The sequence below is a fragment of the Ambystoma mexicanum genome, chromosome 1q, assembly GCF_040938575.1.
Source record: "Ambystoma mexicanum isolate Mex_15411 chromosome 1q, UKY_AmexF1_1, whole genome shotgun sequence".
In the NCBI taxonomy this organism is placed as follows: Eukaryota; Metazoa; Chordata; class Amphibia; order Caudata; family Ambystomatidae; genus Ambystoma; species Ambystoma mexicanum.
In genome coordinates, this window is record NC_090922.1 from 867,076,685 (window position 1) to 867,098,199 (window position 21,515).

At 44.7% G+C, this 21,515-nt stretch overlaps 1 protein-coding gene across 2 annotated transcripts in view; it reads left to right on the plus strand.

Moving 5' to 3' along the window:
• The window catches only part of ZBTB41 (zinc finger and BTB domain containing 41), a 744,921-nt gene that overhangs the window by 345,463 nt on the left and 377,943 nt on the right, over positions 1–21,515 (plus strand). For both annotated transcript variants that reach the window (XM_069641521.1, XM_069641522.1), the window contains one exon: positions 18,942–19,071. In XM_069641521.1, coding sequence (XP_069497622.1) covers positions 18,942–19,071 — 130 coding nt within the window. The remainder of the gene's footprint in view (positions 1–18,941; positions 19,072–21,515) is intronic.

Sequence of the window (21,515 nt, forward strand, 5' to 3'; positions counted from 1 at the left end):
GCCTAATGGCATCCTGCATTTTCCTGGTGCCAGAGGCTCACCTGAGAATGAGATCCCTCCAATGGGCTCTCAAGACGCAGACAGTCTCCATTCTCAGGAAAGATGCCAGACCTGCTTCAGGTTCCAAACCGGGTCACACAGGATCTCCTATGGTGGGCCTGCAAGGAAAATATTCTGAAGGGAGAACATTTTCAGCAACTATGGCCAGAGAACAAGTTACGGGCACCTCACTCTCGGGCGGGGAACCCATGCCAACGATCTGACAGTCAGCGGTGGTTGGTCTCCATCGGAGTCTCCAAACTACACATCAACCTTTTGGAGCTGAGGGTAATCCTACTACTGCTTAAAGCCTTTCTGCCCAAAAACGGTGAAAAAATGTAATGACATACAACATGGTGGCCATGTAATACCTGAACAAGAGAGGAGGTGTAGGGTCACTACCACTGTGCAGAGAGGCAATGCAGCTCTGGTTCTAGGCAATTCAAGAATGAATATTCGTATCAGCAGTTCACCTAGCCGGAGACGAGAACATAGCAGTGGATGCTCTGAGCAGGCAGAGCACACTCTCCTATGAGTGGGAACTAGCTCAGGAAGTCCTTCAAGAGATCTTCACCCTTTGGGGAACCTCTCAAGTGGATCTGTTCGTGACCAGTGTCAACTGGAGGTATGAACTGTTCTTCTCCATGGAATTTCCCCCAATCTGTTCTCTATGGGACATGTACGTAGTGGACTGGGAGTTTCCACTTCTGTACGCGTTTCCTCCAATCTCTATCATACCTCACGTGATCAGGGGGTTGAGAAAGTTTGGGAAATCCATGATCCTAATTGCTCCGGATGGGGCCAGGAGAACGTTGTACCCGGACCTTCTGAACATGTCATCTGCCCTTCCACAAAGAGAGGAACTTCTCACGAGAGGAGGGCTAGGTTCTCCATCCAGAGGTCAAGACACTTAACCTTCACACATCGTTTCTGAGAGGTTGAGATATAAGGATTGGAACCTTCCAAATGACATAATGAAGATTTTGCTTTCGGCCAGAAGGCCAGCAATGGAATCCTTGTACCGCTGCCGTTGGAATAAATTCTGCAGCTGGTGCTGGGAAATGGATGTAGACCCTTTTCTGTGCAGTACACCTATGGTGTTGTCTTTTTTGTTATATTTGGAAAATCTGGGGCTCCAGTTTGGGACTATCAAAGGGTATGTGGCAGCAATTTCAATATTCAAGCGCACATCAGAAGAGGTATCATACTTCAAGATGCCATTACTCATAAAATTCCTAAAGGGACCCACTAACGTGTTCCCTCCATCACCATTTCTAGTTCCGATTTGGGACCTTAATCTTATACTAAAATTCCTTATGTGTGCTCCTTTTGAGCCACTCCATTCCTGTCCATTAAAGTTGTTGACATTTAAGACCATCCTTTTAGTTGCATTAACATCAGCCCGCAGGGTGAGAAAACTTCAGGTCTTGTCTTGTAAGCCTCCATATACTATCTTTTTTTTAAGGATAGGGTAGGTCTTGAAGTCAAACCAAATTTTCAGCCGAAAATTGTATCGAACTTTCTTTTATTGCAAAAAATTGTTAACATCTTTTTGTCGCCTCCACATCCTGGAAAGTATGAGGAAAGGTTGCATAGACTTGATCCGAGAAGAGCACTTGGCTTTTACATCTATACAATGGCTAATTGACATCAGGATGACCAACGTTTTGTTGGGTATATGGGGTCACAGGTTGGGACTAGCAGTCGCAAAACAATCTTTGTGTAGATGGATCATATTGGGGATTACGGAATGCTACAGATTAGCTGAAAAGAGATCCCACAAGGGCCATGGCAACGTCTTCTGCTTTACAAAGGGGAGTACCGATACACGATTTTTGTGCAACAGCCACATCATCTTCCATTCATACTTTTACCAAATATTACTATCTGGACTCATCCTCAACACAGGAAGGAGGATTTGGGAAAGCGGTTTTACATGCTGTCCATGACAAATCTTAATAGCACATTTAAAATTCTCACTCCCTCCTCCAAATATCATGAGGAATATGTGGGAGGACACAATTCATTTGAAAAACAAGTTACTTACCCCTGGTAACGTTCTTTCGATTGGATGTTCCTCCCATGTATTCCTCATCGCCCCTCCCATCCTACCCCTCAGTAGAATTTCCATGCATTACACTTTATGCTCTTTCAAAGTCTTACACCGTCTTAGGCACACTAATTCCAGTAATTCTGCAAGAAGAATGGGGCATAAAAACGGAACTGAAGCTAATGGGCGCTGCGCATGCTATATGTACCGGTGATGACGTCGAAATTGAGACGGACGCACACGAGGGACATCGAGTCGACCGCATCGATGCACAACCCCCTCTGCTGAAAAAAATATTTCGAAGCAGCTGAAGCTGGATACGATATCATAAAATGAGAAATACGTGGGAGGAATATCCAATTGAAAGTACGTTACAAGGGGTAGGTAACGTGTTCATCTGTGGAAGGCATTGCAAAAATATGGCAATTGTTCATAATTGTTTCTATTTTTATTGTGTGTATATTTGGGCATATTGTTCAAATTAGCAATATGCTTTTTATTTCAGAAGCTACAGACAAGGATTATTTTGACTGCCAGAAAAAATGATCGCAAATAATAACTAAGTTTATCAAGTGCTGCTCGCTACAAAATGAGATGCTAGCCTCATTAATGTAACCCCTGAGCATTGATTGGAGTGGGTGAGCAGGCAAACACTGTCTGCCAGGTGTAGAATAGCAGGGGATCCTATAGCAGAAATGTGCAAAGGCAAATGAGCAGGTTGGGAGACGGTTGCTGAGATGTTATACATTTAGACCTTCCTGTAAATCGCATGTCTTCTTTCTTATTCCTGCGGCAACATGTGCTGTAAAATGTGTGTTTTGACATGGGGATGAGTACTTCACTCGGTGTGGGAACTTTTGCCCCCATAGCGAAACGCAAAAGCTAGCACCCAAGAATATACGCACAGTAAGTGAACATGTCTTAAAGTGTAAGATAAAAATGTCATTCACTTGTTCTTTCCCCTTAGAAGAAAGTGCACCAGACAAAAGAGCATTGGCCTTTCACAAAAATAATCAACAGAAAAAACCTGAGAGAGGACATTTTTCATGTTAACCCAGCAATATGAAAACAAAATCCCAATAAGAGCATGTGCTTTGATGATTATATTATGCATCTTGTGGGTAACTGTCTGCACTGGAAACATGACAACCTTGGTAAAATCCTGGTAGCCAAATGCTTGAGCAAGTTTGCCGACCTCAAAAACACCCAAGGCGTTGCGTCAGCCCTCTGAAAAAATGTCCACTGTCCACCCACATGCATCCTTTACTTGTGCTATGAAAAGCAGCACAAAGCCACAATCAGGGAAAAATGACTGCACCAGTCTCCAGGATTGCAACCTGACTTGCCACACCCTGGGCACATATTCAGGACTCGCTTTCCCTCTTATCATTCCCCCTCCTCAACCCCACTTCTGGATTTCAAAAATACTCTGCTTTATAAAGATGGCTTGAAAAGTACACATACTATAATAAGGTACCCACTGAAACGTATAACTCATTGCAGAAATATGTTAAGCAATTGTGGCACTATTTCCCCATCTTGACTGGGAGACTACAAATACCAGAATGCAATTCAGCAAATTACAGAAAAATTGCGTTTTGGTCTTTAAAATGTATTTTCAAGACGTATTAACAACATTCACTCTGTGGAAAGGTTAGCTGTTTGTGTTTCATTGTTTGGCAAATGCACGGTTCATATATGTTGTGATGAAAATATCACATTATACCCAAAATAAACTCTTTTTGGTGCGTTAAAGATGAACATTTAAAAATAATGAATTTAATACGGTTTTGTTTGGTATGTTGTAATTGACCGGGAGGAGAGGTAGATTTAGGCAGCTAACTTGTACTTTGTGTGTGTGCTTTCAGAAAGAAAATGCCTATTTGCATTTCTTAACACAGAAACCTTACATACCTCTCCAGCAAAACTATGGTCTCTTAAATGGACCATCATATGTAAATCAGCCCCACCGTGCTGCTTGAAGAAAGAAAGTGATAAGCAGTCATTAAAGGCCTGCAGCATCTGATAGGCCGCTGGGAACGGGTGTCTCTCACTAGAGAGCCACTGACCCTCAACACAGACTGGCCATGCCTCGGGCCGGCTCTGCCTCCACCCGTTTACCTAGTCTGACCATTTTTTTTCTGATGCTACGCGGAGCCAGTGCGCTGTTCAGTTTGTCCTTTTTCGAACTTTATTGTATCGAATAGTGTCCATTTGGCTTTATGCACACCATTGTTGTCTTTCTTCGGGTGAGGTCTCTAATCTCAGCAGTTGTTTTCGCCACACACACTATATTTAATCTAGTTTTAGATTTTAGTTTTCTTTTTCTTAACAGTTGTTGAATTGCCATGTTTTATGGCACATAGGGTTTGCTATACGTTTCGATTGTGATATTGCTTAACCTGCGCAGTTGATATTTTTCCCTAAAAAAAATAAATAAAAAAAGCGCTTTTGAAAGGTTTGGTCAACCCCCACTTAGGTTTGTAGCAGCATCAAAATTCGAGTGACATAGTCAACTGTATGTGTAGTACTGGCATTACGCACTACTGCTTTTTAAATACTAAAAACACGTGTATGATGCGCACCCTTTTCCCCACCCGTGAAATTCCCCCTTCCCCCTTTTCTTTACGAGCTCGCATGCTGACGTTCCGCTTACTTTACCAACAAGAGAACCCTGCTGAGGGATAATTGGCAAAATTGCAGGACAAAACATCATCGCTGGAAATCATGATTTGATACAAGTATGGCTTTGTTAAAAATTGTTGATCATTGCCACCACTTAACAATCTCTTCAAGTATGTGTTATATGAGCTGTGCTCCTCTGTGTGAATGTATGTATACAGGTATTTGTGAGAGTATTTAGTTAAGTGCTTTTGGATATGTGGGCTTGTGTCTAGGCATGTGAGACATATCACTGTGTGAGTGCAGTGCACTTGTGTGGTAGGTTTGCAAAGTTAAGATGTATGAAACTCTTTGTGGACCGCGGACAAGGCCTAAGAATATATGGGGCCGACCTATCTCCTGGCTCAGTGCCAGGATGCTGCTGGGGAAGGGACGGTGCATGCAGTTTAGAGACCAGTATCGATGGTACATGTCCTATGTCTGTTTCACAGTGTAATCCCGATGTGACCATCATGTACATGCATATTGCTCATCTGTGTCACCCATTATCTATTGCTGTAATTCTTGCTTGAGTGAGATGTGAATTTTTCTTAATAAAGTAAAAAGAAAAGTTAAGATGTATGTGTGTTCTTTAATACATACCGTTATGCTTGACAGTTTGTGTAGTAATCTGTAATTGCAGGCATCTGTGTGCCTGTTGAGTGTATATTGGATGTTTGTATTGTTGTAGAGTGCTTATGATGTAAGTGTACATGAGCCTATCCTGGTAAATTATGGCATGTTAGGGAACTACCTAGGTAAATGAGGAGACTAACTGAGCATATGGTATGTATGCCCAGCCATTTGATACTTGGAATACGAGGGGAGCAGCGCGGCATGCAAAGCCATAAAGGAAGTTGAAATACCTGCAACGCTTGGACCATGCCACTTTTTGGCATGAGTACATGTGCATATCATGAAACACTTGGAACATGGGAACATCCCGTGTTGCCACCTGGTCCCATGATAGTTAAGAAATTATGGTGGAGATCTTGGAGCCAGATGGCGCGGAAGTGAGTGTGTATGTGTGTATGTGTGTGTGGGTGTGTGTAGGTCAGAGTGCCCCGGAGCCTCCTATGAGCCAGCCCTAAAATCTGTATGGTGCACAGTTTAATCACAAAGTAGCATTGTGTTAGGAGTTTAGTTAATTTGTTCTTTGACCTTTGACGTGAGACGAAGATGATCACTGCAGCACCCACGTGATGGAAGACAGACAGACTGGGCTGGAACCAATGACTTGGCATCTCTTATGGAGCATGCGGATCATGTATAGGCGGCAGCAGCGCAGGTTTCTACTGTATATTTTGCGTCATAAGTGACAATGTTTTTCTTTATAAGATTCCTTTGCTGTTGTGCTCATCTGTGCATGAGATTAAAACTTGTTATCCTTACAAGACTGACTTGGGTCTTTCTTCCTGGTCTCATATAAGTAATAGGCCTTGAATAATTTGTTGTTATTTTAGTTTATTTCAGTTTATTGTATTCATGTTTCATTGGATGAAGAACAGGCCAGCCCTAAGAGGGGTATTAATCGTGTGTGCCATTGAATTGTTGTGTGAAGTAGTGTGTGGGCATGGGGGAGGGGAACAGAAAAGGGTGGATGTTTATTTTCCCTTTTTTTTGTTGTTGTTACAAGTAGCGGCAGCATGCACCACGGTTTAGTGGGGCTTTGCAGCATTAGTAAGACAAGAGGCAACACTAACATGGGAGGAGGAACAGCATTAGAGTGTATGTATAGGGCCCTGCCACTGTATCGTGACAGGGTGGAGAAATACCATAAGCAGTGGATCATGGAGACAGGAGGAGAGGGAATGCCTTGCCCCTGGCCAGAGCAGGGCTCTCACAATAAGAGCATTCTGGAACACATGCCCACATTTTTTGTAGCGGTATAAGGGGAAACGGCTACAGAAGGGAAAAGACATTTTGGACCCCTGGCGCATGTTCGAAGACACAGAGGATCAAGGGCACTTAAGAGGGGCACAAAGACAGTGAGATAGAAAGGGAAAAGAGATGGCGGGGCGCCAGCGGAGCACAGGCGATTATATGCTTTGACAGCGTGTTCCGCAGAGGGGTAAACCAATCCAATCTATGTAGCCGCCGTTATAGGGACCCCTTCAACTCCAGTAACACTGTAGGCTAAGGCTCCCCCGCACCCATATGCAAACACGCTTGAAATGTCAGCATCTGCGGGTGTTAGGTCAAGAGAATTCAAAGACAGGCTGTCAGAGTGGTTAGCAGAACTGAACAGGATACAAGCATCCTCAAGAGAGGTGGGAGATGTAGGGGCACTGGAAAACCATCTAGGGAATGGAGATCAGGAGATTTCTTGCTCAGAATGGATAAGGGAGGAATAAGAAATGTATTTGTTGAAAAGGAAGGAGGTGTGGGGGTAAGTGGACACTCTTTGGACAATATGATACAGTGGAGGGAAATGTTGAGAGGGAGGACAATAGTGACTTGTTTGCTGAGGTACAGGCTGAAGGAGAAGGAAGGGGTGAAGAGGCGGCAGAGAATACCCCTCAAGCAGCAGGCATGTGGGGACAGGGCAGGTTGAGGAGTCGGACCAGCCGGATGGCGTTGGCAAGAAAAAAGGGAATTGTGAGGAAGGTTGTGGGAAGTGGGGCAAAGATGCAGATGCCCTGATACGTCAGGGAGCCGAGAGAACACAGTATGGCCCTGGCCCCAGATGGAAAAGAATTTAAGGCTCTCTCACAGTTCACAACAGGGGCAAGCAAATGTATATATGGGTTTGAAAAGCAAACAGCGGAGGTGCCTCTGGCAGTGGGTGATATTAAGAGCTTGATGGTTGCTATAATTGGGGACCAGACTGGGGATGTGTGGATCAAAGCTGGGTATCCAGGTATAATTATGGGTGACTATGAACATGATGGAGCATCATTTAACAGAATTAGAGCACATGTGTGGGATGCGTTATGGAGAGCTTTCCCGGATACCCCTGATTTACAGTCCCTGATGCAGTATACAATGGGTGATGATGAGGATCCAGCTACATTAATTCTTAAATTACAAGAGATGTGGAGAGCAGAAACGAGAAGACTGGGGGATTGTTTAATATCGTTTTTATCTTTTATTGCAAAGAGAGAATTACCAAGGGACGTGCAGAAGGCACTAGATAAGATTGTGGGTATTGAGGCAAAAGAGCGGCCGGTGGTACAGAGTATAATAGTGCATCATTGCAAAAGGATTTAAGGAACGAGAGAGGGAAAACATCTCAAAGGCATCAGGGGTAGGAATCAAAATGGTTAGAAAAGAAATTGGCTGTTTTTCAGGGTGTATGAGCCTGGCGCCACAGGCGCCAGGACTGGCCCCAAGAGAGTTTTGGAAGAGGATGCCAGGCTCTAGAGGCCCGAGTCCTGACTCCACCTGGCCAATGGGTTTGCCCGAGGGGGTTTTGGGCGAGGGTCGTGACATCCATATTCTGAGGAGCTGGACGTAAAAGTGGCAGGGAAGGTGGTGCGGGCTCCCTTTACATTACTTTTTACTGTATTGCATTTATATGGCGCACCATAAACCCGGAGGTGTGAGGGCGCATACAGTACATACAACATAAAACATAAAGGCCACAAATATCAGACATATGTCAGACCTGGGGAAAAAATGGAATATACAGGAGTAAAACCCAACACCGAGATACACAACACTTGCTATATTCTGAAAGGTTCCCCTTTCAATTTGCTGGGTATGAACCTGCTCAGAAAATTAAACCTGACTAGCATTTACTGATTGCAGTATAGTTAGTTTCACACCTGGGATGTGCACGATAACAACAGTGCTGATAATACACACATTGACAAGGGAGGTGCTGCTTCGCAGGATTCTGTGGCCCCTGACCTATTAGTTTATGGTATTACTATACTTGAGGCGGTACCTTAGATTGCCAGGCAGTGTTGGCGGGTTCCCACAGATTGAATTTTTCACCCAGTTGTGTCACCAGAGGTGGTGGCGGGAACAATATTGTCACTGGATTTACAGGGATTGTTGGTTTCTTACAAGAGGGTTGTCGTAGGAATTGACAGGGACGGGTGTGAGTGGCGCACAGTGCTCTGTATAGCTCCAACAGTACAATTGAAGGAAGTGACGGATGATAAGCTGTTTGAGAACAATGTTAAAGATGGGGAAATGTTAGAGATTTGTATTCCCTGTGACATAATGGTACAATACCGGAAGGGTGCAGTGCCCTTTGATGGCAGTAATAACCCCAACTCTATTTCTTGACGAAGACTTACAACACGTGCCTCCGCGTTTGTGGACTATGAATACAAATGATGTGTGATTACTAAAAGACGTGACCCCTGTGCATATAACATTGAAGCCATGTGCGGTGCTACCTAGGGTAAAACAGTATACGTTATCAAGGGAGGCGGGGGGGTATTAGAAATACACTACAGTCCCTACTGGACCAGGGAATTATCGTGCCGTCCACGTCTCTGTGTAACACAGCAATAGACCCTGTCAAAAAATCGACAGAGTGAAATTGGAGAATGATCCAGGACTTGCGCCCCCTAAATGACAATTTTATGCAGTATCCTTAAAGAAGCTACATACGTCACTTTAGTGTCCTTAAAAAAAATACATTTTTCTTGATTCTACTCCATCCTGAATCAAAGTATCTCACAGCATTTACACCGGGCCAGATGCGGTTTGAACATACTAGGTTACCTCAGGGGTACTGTGAGAGACTGAGCATTTTTAACAGGTTATTGCATGCTAATTTAGGAAACATTCAGGTGCCCCGTACGATTATCCAGTACGTGGATGATTTGTTAGTGTGTAGCGACAGTGAGCAACATTGCCGCAAGGATTCCATTACGCTCCTACAATTACTGGCCTACAAGGTTGATAAGGCCAAGTTACAATACTGCCAACAGGAGGTGCGCCATCTAGGGCAGTTCATATCAGTGACTGGTAAAAGAATACTAACAGATAGGGCAGCGTCAGTACGCGCCACCACCAGAACCGTCTCAGTTAAAGAAATGCAGATGTTTTTAGAGCTGTGCAATTACTGTAGGGCATGAATCTAAGATTACACGGCATACACAAGGCCAGGTTTGCAAGCCTTTAGTGAAGCACAAAAAGCAAAGGATCGTGGGTTACAGTGGATGGCAGACATGATCAAACAGTTTGACGATTTAAAAGAAGTCATTATTTCGGCGCCCGTACTGGCCACCGCAGAATACACGCAGTATTTTTACTTATTTTCACATTCAGATGCCCAGCTCATGACAGCAGTACTGATACTGAGTACAAGAATGTGGTCATGAAAAGATTGCCCATGCATTATCCTGCACAGGTGGCGGAACTCGGTGCTTATTGAAGCTTTGAGAGCGTCCCAAGGGTGCCATGTCACAATATATTCAGATTCGGAATTGTGTCACAACAACGGTACACGGCGGTCCATCCCGCTGGAAGAGGAGGGGGTTTCGGAGGGTGAATGGATCCCCGGTGCAGCATGCAGCACTGCTAGAAATACTGATAGAAGCATTATCCCAGCCATCTGTTGTGGCAGTCATCAAGTGCGCTGCCCACACTCACGGGACAGACGAAATATCAATGGGAAACGCAGCCGCCGATGCGGCAGCCAAAATGGCGGCGTATCTGCCAAATGAAAAGTCTGCTGAATACATTGTGACCACCTCACCAGTAAGCAAACATCTGATACCTTATACAGCATTGCCCATCTCCCAGGTTATCGAGTTACAAGGAAGGGCACCAGGGAAGGAGAAAGAATTATGGCTATGAAGGGGTTGCAAGCAATCCCCAACAGATCTGTTATGGAGACAAGCAAGCTCTGGGAAGATTGTAATGCCCCAGGAGCTGCTAGAAGTGGCATTTTAACAGTTGCACTACCCATTTCAAAGTTGAAAGCAGCAGATATTCAGGAGGACTAGTTTATACCAAAGATCCAGGAAAGCATTACAGAAATGGTCGTACATTGCACCACATGTCGGAGTTTCAGTACAGGGATGACACTATGGACGTTATGGGGCGCATTTCCCCACCCTACTTGGGCGTTCCGTGAATTACACATACACTATGCTGATATGGGTTAGTGTTGCAATGGCTCCCGATAGTTGTGGTTTGTCCCTTCTCAAGGTGGGTGGAGGCGGGGCAGTGCGCACATCCGGATGCCAAATGTGCTGCTAGATTTTTGGTACGTGAGGTTTTCACTCGATGGGGGGGTGCAAGCTTTTACGGTGAGACAACAGCACACATTTTTTCAATGCAATGATTCTGCATGTCACAGCACTACTTGGCCTTAAGCATCGGATGTGTTCAATTTACCAGCCACAGGCCAACAACGTTGTGGAGAGGATCAATGGGCTTCTCAAAAGTAAATCGTCCAAACTGTACACAGCCCAGCAAAGACAACCATTTGTCACCTCACAAAGTGGTCACTGGTCGCCGTATGCACGCCCCATATCCCATGTAAGAAGAGCTTCAGACGCACATAGGGCAGCAGCGGTGTTAGGCGATGAGTTCAAAGATTATTTGATCACGCTAACTAGGGCAATTAAATGCATATCCCGGCAGATTAAACCTCCCAGGATTGACCGGACAGACACCGGAAGTAGCAATCACGACAGCGACCGAACTCGAGCGCGTGACCACTCAATCGCTGCTGCCTGGAGATATCGTGGACAGTTTTAATTTCGTGCACAGGTGGAACAAACCTCACTTCCACGGGCCTTATGAGATGTTCTTTTGCACTCCCGTTTCAGTGAAAGTAAAGGGCTTGCGCTATTGGGTCCACCTCTCTGACGTCTGCAGGGGACCTCCAGATAGTCCATTGGCACATCAATTATCTTAAAAGGAGGGGTAGCAATGACTGCACCCCATCTACTTCACTGAACTATCTAAGCACGATATGTGTGCTGTGCCACACTCCATTGGTGAGCCAAAGCACAGCTGCTAGCTCCATATCCTTGTTTTTTATCAGGAGCTCTTTTTCTCTCTCTCTCTCTCTCTCTCTCTCTCTCTCTCTCTCTCTCTCTCTCTCTCTCTCTCTCTCTCTCTCTCTCTCTCTCTCTCTCTCTCTCTCTCTCTCTCTCTCCCTCTTTCTCTCTTTCTCTCTCTTTCCCCTCTGTGAAAAGTACATCTTGTACATCTCTTCTTTTCGTTGTTTTGTGTGTCTGTGCTTTCATTTCAGGAGAGAAGAAGATGGATGGGATTAATGTAAATTAGGGACCCGAGTTGTAGATGCACGAATGAGAAAATATGGACCTATGTTTATTATTGCGGGTTGACCATTATCGCAGGTCTCTGTGACATTAATGGTACTATTGTGACTGTATTGGGGGGAGGCTGTTATAGGGGAAGGTCCTATAAGGGGGTGGGGGGATGGTATATTATCCAAATGGGACAGTACATATAAATGTCAATAATATTAGCAGAGTTACATATATTAGTAATAGTGTGAATGCTAACAATAATAATGGAAATTAATATATGAGTAGCAATAGTGCTGGTACAAGTGTTAGTGATTATTATAACAAGTACAACATGACAATGGGGGAAACAGTGAAAAGGTTGTTTACAGCAAGTAGGAGATTATATGATGTTATTTTTGATAGAACTGTTAAAGCTGGCACCCCTGAGAGCCTGTATAGAATAATGAAAAGAGAAGTACTAAAACAGTATAATATGTATCAAGGGCTGGGTTTGGATGCGATTGAGGATATCCATTATCCCGAGTTTACCAACTGCTGGTATACTGACGTCAGTAGTGTGGGAAGAAACACTGTGAATGGAAGCTCTTATGTGTGTCCACTCATTTCACATGTGTCTGGGGCTCCCAAGGTGTTAGTACCGCAGTCAGTCCCATTTATAGAGGCACAATGCCTAGTTCATCTTGCGCTATGCATAATCAAAGGAACGTTCCAAGGCGCACAGCGTGCAACTGCAAATGGTGGGTCCAGATCTTGTATAGTGCAGCAGCGATTCAAAAAACATAAATTGTGTGAAGCTACCCTATCTGATGGTGAAAGGGCGACACCACACTACTTTGATTGGCAGAAGGACTGGTAATATACAGCAAGGAAAGGTTAGCACTGGTGGACAATTTCTGTGCACAAATCTGGAAAGAGCATATCGGGGAGCACTGCCTGCCGAGGGGCCAACTAGTCTCCCCACACTCGAAAATGAAGATAAGGGCCCTTTGCCCACACAAGAACTCCACATACTGCCAGGAAAAGGACAGTTCCAACAACTAAAGAGAACGGAAAGATCAAATTACATATCCAAAGACTCTCCCGCATTGTTTGCTGAAATACCAGAAGAATACAGGCTCTTCAGCTCAACAGAATCCTTTTTTGCATCTTTACTTTTGCCGGGAGTGCAGGCCGCAGCAAATGCCAAATGGTTGCCGATCGTGAAATGGGCGCTGGAAGGAGGGATACAGGACAGTGATTGGTTTACTTTGTCGTTCAGCTGGGCCCTGCCTTGGCTCTGACCAATCTTGAAGATGTCGATGCCCATTATCCTGATCGCCCTAGTAGTCTTCTATACTAATTAGGCTGTTGTACTAGTGCGGCACACCATAGCGCAAGAATGTTGGTATCAATTGGGGTTCCAAAAGCACTTCGCAAGACAAAAGATAGCGAAGCACAAGCTGATATCCCACAGAGTGGTCCAAAGTATGAAATGTTCCCCCTCCCGTATGCAGACGAAATTGACCGTTTATACCACTATCATTATCCCACCCCGATCTAAAAAATTACACAGAGGTTGGGTGGACCTGGCGGGGGAGGGGAGATGCATTTATATGACTTGCTCGCCTGAAGATTATGTGCGTAGGGGGAGAGTTTGCGGTCCATGTGTAGCGCCTGGGTGCCAATAAAGGGAACTCAGCCATATGTGGAAGCGGAGAGGAGGGAGCAGGCGTGCAGAGGTTTTATGTAGTTCGTTATTGTAGAAGTAAAGAAAGGGGGAATGCTGAGAAGGGAACAGCCCTGTCCCACCTCACTAAGCGCTTTAGAGTGAGGCGAGATGCATTCAAAACACTATGATGGGTCAGAGGGGAGACGTTGAAAAGAGCACCCCCCAATATAAAGGATCCCACCTCAATATAATAAAATATAATCAACCCACATAGTGGGGCTCAGGAAGTGAGCAACATTGCTATTTTTGCATAGATGTTAGTAATTGTAGTTAAGAGACGAGGCCTGCACTGCAAATTCAGCAGTGCATGCATTAGGATCAAATTGCGAGACAAGGGAAATCTCCAGCCATGCCCGGGCTCCTATGAGGACAATCCCCACCCCCAATTGTCACAACACTTATTCATTGTTATAACAGGAATGTGCCCTACAAGGCCACGATCAGAGACCGGTGCCTGGTGTGCATGGTATCTCACACTGGCCAAAGCATGAGCCAGTCCATCTCCAGGCGACCACGGGTTATAGCCCATATAATAGACTGAGCCCTGAGACCCCAGAATTCCATTGCACTAGGTTCCCTCTGACCACCAACCCTAAAAATAACAAGTCCTGGATGTTCAAAGAGCACAGACATTGTATGTCTTTGAAATACAACCATGTGATTTGTATTGCGTGTTGCTCGGGGAGGATAAATTATAGTAAAAAAAACGAGGCTGGAGACCTTAGAGCCGGATGGCATGGAAGAAAGTGAGTGAAATGTGTGTGTGAAGCGCAGCGTGCCCGAGGACCTCCTTTGAGCCAGTCCTAAAATCTGTCAGGTGCACAGTATAATGACAAAGTAGCATTGTGTTAGGAGTGTAGGTAAATTGTTCTTTGACGTGAGAAGATGATCACTGCAGCACCCACGTGATGTAAGATGGGCGCACTGAGCTGGAACCAATGACTTGGCATCTCTTGTCGAGCAGGCGGATCATGGATAGGCGCACACCAACCACCCGCGCATGTTTCTACTGTATATGTTGTTTTTCTTTATAAGATTGTGCTTGTACTACCTTTCGGCAGAACGTTCTTGGCAGCAGAGTCCTTTGCTGTTGCGCTCATCTGTGTATGAGATTGAAACTTGTTATCCTTACAAGATCGACTTGGGCCTTTCCCAGCGGGTTGCATTCTCTGGTGTGAGTGTTCAGGGACTTGCCTTCATAAGGAAGGCATGGTATCAACAGTAAGACAGACACAAGTGACCACAGTTCAAGGGTTTTCATTGAACTTCAATTGGGTTTGAAAAAAGCCTATCTAATCCTAAATCTAAAGATGGGAGCAAGCTGCAACCATCAAATAATAATAACGCAGTCCTAGCGGTGTCTTGCCAAAATAAAAGGGTCTATACTAATAAACCTGTTGCTAATCCTTACCTCTTAATACAAATTGTGTGGGAAACAATGTTATGCAAAAGAAAAGTGTTCAAGAAATTATCTGTCAGGCTATTCAAGCCGTAGGCTTCCCTTGCCCACATTTTCCGCACTGGACAAGACGGCACACTCAAGCTTAGCACTGTCTCTAACCTCTCTAACACGAGGGTGCAGTTCATAACTTCAACATCATTGCCTTTCTCTTTGCCTTTCAAAGTCTTTTCTTTCAGAGGGCCTGACGCAACAAACTAACAATAAAGTTCCTTTCCTTTTTGTATTTCACATGTACACAATTTCCTTAGGGGATTTACTATTCACCTCAGATCCCCCTCTGCCAGGCTCAGACCCACTTTGACACAAAATCTTCAATCAGTTGGACCAATTTATCCACTTTAACACAAACTTGCTTTAACACAAAGCTTTCAGTTGATCTCCCTCTGCCTGGCTCGTACCAACTGTATCTACTTTGACATAAACATTCTTTGCTGTATCAGCATCAAAGACTTTCGATTGTGCGCAGGATTTTGCTTGACCCGTCACAGGACCACTTCGATTCACAATTTTTTACCACTCTTTCACTTTTGCCACCTCTCAGCTGGATACCTTACAAAGACCTTCAATTGAGCACACACGCGGTGCCAGACCACTCTGTCAAAGGTATCGTAGCTTGGCTTCAAAGTTCCTTCACTCATCTGCAGTTCAACTTCACTTGCGTCAGTTATCACACACGTTTCAAACAATGTTCATTCCAGCGTTCGCCATGCAATGTTGCTGCTTGCAACCTTGGCTTCAACACATACCGGTCTTGTTTCGGTCTCCCCAACTCAGTGTTGATTTCACTGATGCTGCTTTGTTCTTGGAGCCAAGGACAGTACCACGGCGGCTGGGGATTCTCCCCGCCTTTATTATGGACACAGGAGGGCCCTGGGTACCTCCAACACACAATGTAGGATTCTTCAGCCTGGTTTCCTGGTTTTACATTTCCTATTCTCGAGGTTTCATGAAAGTAACGTTTCGTTGTCGAAAAGGTCAAGGGAACTTCCCTCCTTGAGACCCCCTTCTGTTTTGCTTTCTTTCTTCTCTCGTTAAACTGCTGTCTTGGAACTGCTGTTTCTTTGTGTGCTTTACCTCGCTCAGAGTGTGCTTCGTGCTCCGCTTTTCATCTGTGTGGGAAAGTGTAATGGAAGTGAGGTGTGTGTGATGGTCAGTAATTGCCTGACCATTGTATTGGGACATGTCCGGTATACTGCTCGGGTGTTAGTCTGTTTTCTCTCATAGCGGGCTGTCCATGAGAAAGTGTCTGTGTTGTAAAACTGGGGGTGGGGGTGTGAAGTTCCTAAATATCCTACCTGGTAGGATAGGGTAAAGGTGTTACAGGGAAGGAAATACAGCGTCTCGCCATTCGGTGTCCCACTCCCTGAAGGCCCCTCACCCAGGTGATCCTCCCGCACTGGTCCACCCCCAGGAACTGGATCCAAAAGCGATGTCCTTCTTCTGGCCACCTGGATGACCGATCCTGGGGACTAGTGGGTGGGACACATTCTGGTTTCTTGCACACTGTAACACTGGCCCAACATTTTGTACTCAGTCTACTCCAACCACACTCATTATGAAAGCAGAAAAAACACAAACCAACATAGACTGAAAAATACATCCATCCACTCACTATAAATACCCACCAACTAAACAATTCAAAAGACATATGCTTAAAACAAGCAAAACTAGTTGGTTTTGCCAATGCTTGTTTTAAGGGAAGCTTAACCATAATGTCCCTTCAATTACTGTGTTTTCAATTAACATAACATATACTGCATAGAGATATATAATCTACCGTCCAGATAGTGATCTAGATGGCACATTTTCAAAGGCCGGATACAGGATTCTGCATGGTATGGTGCCACTAAATAAAACAGAAGCAGAACTTTGTTATCAGGACTTTTAGCTCTTTCCTGGCTCCCTGCCATCAAATTAAATTTATCAGGACTACTTTACTATTTGGTGCACTTCATACCCAAGGGTGCCAGACATCAAACGTTTTTCCGAACATCCACATATATTAAATAATTTGGCACTGCTCCTGTGGTGGGGAGCCCCTTCCCATGAGGCCAGGGAAGTGAGGCCACTACCCAATAGGATCTCATTGGGATGGAAGCCCTACGTGGGACCAATGACGATCACCTTAGGAGAACGCAGTATTCACCCCCTCCATTTCTGTCCCCTCTTTACTCTCAAACCACTCAGTCGTCTGTGGTCCCCTATACCTTTATGCATCTCTGTAGAGAAGAGGACTTCATTCATACCGGTCATACTGGCGAGGAAGAGTGAGGCTTACCCAAGTGGAGCACAGTCACTGACGGGCAAGGAGGCAAAAGCCCACATCTGAACCCCAGCGATTAAAAACAATGAAGGACGGTGTACCTTGTCAAGCCAGCCCTGGAGGAGCTAGGAACCACATGCTGGGTCTGTGTCGAGAGACTCGAGCAGAAGGGAATGAGACACTGTCCAGCGGGGAGGAGTCTTGCCAGTAGGTCCATGGAGCAGGGACCTGTCTGGTAACGGGTAAAGAGGAAAAGCGACCCGCATAGCCAGAGCAAGAAGAAGGTACATAGCCGAGGATGCGGAAGTAGTACAGAAGCCCTGCTCTACTCCTAGGTTAGACCAGAGACCACAACAACATTTCCTGAGGATAGGGAAACGGTCGGGCCGGCAGGTGGGACATGAAGGGGACCAAATAGATATAGAGATGGACCAATATCCCGAGAAGTAGAAAGGGATACCAAAAGAATTGTACCAGGTCTGTTCAATGGGACCCATATGAAGTAGGGGAAGCCCCACCAGAACAGCTCACCAGGGTCTGGGACCCCTATGAAGTCACCCGCAAAAGCAACACACAGGGGTGAAGGACCCACATAAGCCTGAATAAGCACACTGTCAAGGGAACGGGGACCAGGGCAAGTTGGGGAGATCCTGAGAAAGCCCAGAGGGGTCTAAGAAAGAAAGAAAGAAAGAAAGAAAGAAAGAAAGAAAGAAAGAAAGAAAGAAAGAAAGAAAGAAAGAAAGAAAGAAAGAAAGAAAGAAAGAAAGAAAGAAAGAAAGAAAGAAAGAAAGAAAGAAAGAAAGAAAGAAAGAAAGAAAGAATTAATTGTGGGCCCATTGCCAAAAGGCGAGACATTTTCTGAAATTGTAAGATCCACAGTCAAGTCTGGCAGGATAGTGAACCAGACTTGATGTTACATTTGTGAGCTGGAGAAAAGAATAGGGGAAAAGACTTCTTCTGGGTACTTAGGAATTGTGTTTTGTATAAGTTCGGAAGAACATTTTTAGATCAAGAACTTTTAAGTTAAAGAACCATGGATTGTGTTTCCTCATCAACAAGTGCCGTATCCAGAACAAGAGAGGCCTCCTTCCGGATCAAGAAGGCACCCAGTTTTTCCTTAGTTAGTCTAGAGTGTAAAGGACTGAAATAGGTTCGGACACAGGATAGTGGACATTTAACTTTACTGCACATCAGGACAGTCCTTATTAGTTTAGTTGAGGTTGAGCAACCTCTCATAGATCTAGGGCAAGATAGGTTTTTCCCTTTTTTACTTTTATACAAATAAAAGTATTTGCCAACAAACATGCCACCACTTTGTCAGACTCGTACTACTGCACCCTTATAGAGGGCACTACTTCAGCTATATTCAATTAATGAAATGTACAGCATGAGTTTAGTTACCATAGGCTGCATATATGCAATTAACAAAGTGTACAGCATGAACTTGGTTACTGTAGGCAGCACTTATAACCTGTATACAGACTCCGTGCATAGGAGAAGCGTGCATATAGAATGATTTTTGTTAATGTATCCTCCTAATGTGATTTCTATTTGCGCTTCTGTTTTAGGACCATTCCCATGTGACGTTTGTGGTCGTCAGTTCAACGACACCGGAAATTTGAAGCGTCATTTAGAATGTACTCATGGAGGAAAGCGAAAGTGGATGTGTTTTATTTGTGGAAAATCTGTCAGAGAAAGGTAAAGAATCTCATCTTATAAGTAATAAGACATTTCCTTGAAGAAAATGATTGAAGACTTGTGAATGAACACTATTGGGATAATTAAAGCAATCACTCACGGGTCCTGGACAACAAATACTTAGTGTTATGGTGTACATGGTGTATGTAATTCTAAGATCAAACTGTTTAATTTTTCTTTATTATCTCTTTTTGTTTTTTTGTACACTTTTTTTCAGCACTTAAATGTTTGCATTGGATGTTAATGACGAACATTAAAGAACAGGGCCATAACATCAGGCTTTCTGACCATTGCAATTCTAGGCTGCTTTTATTGCTGTCTACAGTTGCTTACCTCTTTTGTTAGAGTAACATTCTGGAATCCATAAAAGAGCTTTGACGGCTTGCTAAACTGACACGGCAATTTGTACATTCCGCATAGATCTGTACTCCTATATGGTACCCCTTGTGAGGTAGGCCAAGCAAAGATACACATGGAACTGCCTTCTAATGTTATCAAAAGAATGCCTTCACTAATAGACTTAGCAAGAGTGGGGGTTGGATAAACACCTATATGCTCTAGGGTTAAAATTGCAAGCATTAGGGATTATTCTAAAGCTGTGTTTAGAGCATGTTTATTAACACAAAGGTTCTATGTGATGACTGTGATCACACGACCGAAATGCCGACGCAAGTTACAGCGCAGTGATCATATAGATTACTGTGCCCGCTCCCCAGCCTGACTTTCCCTTCCTACCCCCTCCCCCCCACGCCCCCAATTTACCATTCACGGCGGCACGCCTGCACCCTGCTATCCCTGCAGCATCAGCTCCTCCCACTAACGTGGGTTAGAGCTGACGCCGCAGGGTGCTTTTCTTTTTTTTTTTTCTTTCGTGTCCCCCGCTTACCAAACCCCCGACTCCCGTTAGGGTGCCCAAGCAGAGCGGGGGACACCCCCGCTCTGCTTGGGCGCAGTAAATGTCGCCCTCATTTTCTGCGCCCCCAAGGGCGCAGTAACTGCTGGGGGCACACAAATGAGGGCAACATTTTTGTACGATTCCAACACAAAGTGTACGTCTTCTACAGTAGCCTAACAACTTGACTGATTGTGATTTAAATTGGAAGGCTTTAACCTATCCTTACAAGCCCTTGTCTATCTTTGAGACACCCTATCCTTCAAAGTAAGTGTCTAATGACGAACAAAAAGTTCCAACGCCTAATCATGACAAGTCTGTAGCCTCCTCGCTAGCTTAAGTGAACAACACAAATATTCCAGGTTTTGGCCCAAAGCAAATGTTCACAAACCTTGTCTTCACAGACCAACCCTACTGTAATGCAACAAAAGTATTCTTCTGGGAATGTACTTCTAGCAGTTTCTCAGTCTGGTCTTGCTATCAGTCCTCTCTGCTGTCACTGAGCTTTTCAAGGCTTTGCCCAGTTTTTCGGCCTTGCAGTTCTTTTCTTCAGACATTCCCTTATCCTTGCAACAATAACCTGTAGGCTTTCTATGCCCTTGGGGCTTCTCATGGTTACAGCAAGTATCTGCCAGACCTCCGGTTTATCCAGATTCACAACAGTTCTCTTCCAGAACTTGGCTACTTGCAACAGGTCTATTCCAGACCGTGGCTTTGCAAGGCTTAACAGGCATCTTTCTCTGACCTTAGCTTTGTCTGGATTCACAATAGGTCTCCCTCGACCTTAGCTTTGTCAGGATTCACAATAGGTCTCCCTCGAACCTTAGCATTGTCAGAATCCCCAATAAGTCTCCCCATCCTTGGATTTATTGGGATTCATAACGGGTCTCACTCAGGCCTTGGCATTGCCAGGATTCAGAATGGCTCTCTTCCAGAAGTTGTCTTTGTTCAGGATTCACATTAGGTCTCTTCCAGACCATGGCTTTGTCAGGATTCACAACAGGTCTCTCCAAGACCTTGGCTTTGTTCTGAATACAGTCCAGGTCACTTCTTGGTCGTGACTTCGTTTGGGATTCACAACAGCCTTAGTTTATATTTCTCCTGCCCCTCATTAGGCTCCACGTCAGGCAGTTGATATTATGTCACCCTTCTGCCACAGGTGCAGTCTTCCTCTCTTTGACCATGGGGTCACTGGTAAATTACCTCAGGCATTGATCTTCATTTACCCTCAAATGTAGGAGGGTAGGTGCTTTTCAAGCACTCAGGTCAGCTTCTCCTTCCAGGGCCTCCAGCCCTAGAATGCTACTACTCCTTTCTGGTTCTTTTGTCAACGGAGCTCGAGTAGGCATGTGACTCCTTTGAGATTCTTTCATAAACTGAGTGTTTTCCAGAACCTTTAATGTTCCCTGACTGGGACTTTGCTTCTTATCTGGTTCCTGATAGGTTATTCTTTATCTAGGTGTGAATAATCAAATCTGATGGGTTATTCCCATGGAACTCCTTACTGTCCCTAATTATGCTACTATTGGTGTCTTTCTTTTGTATTGGGTAA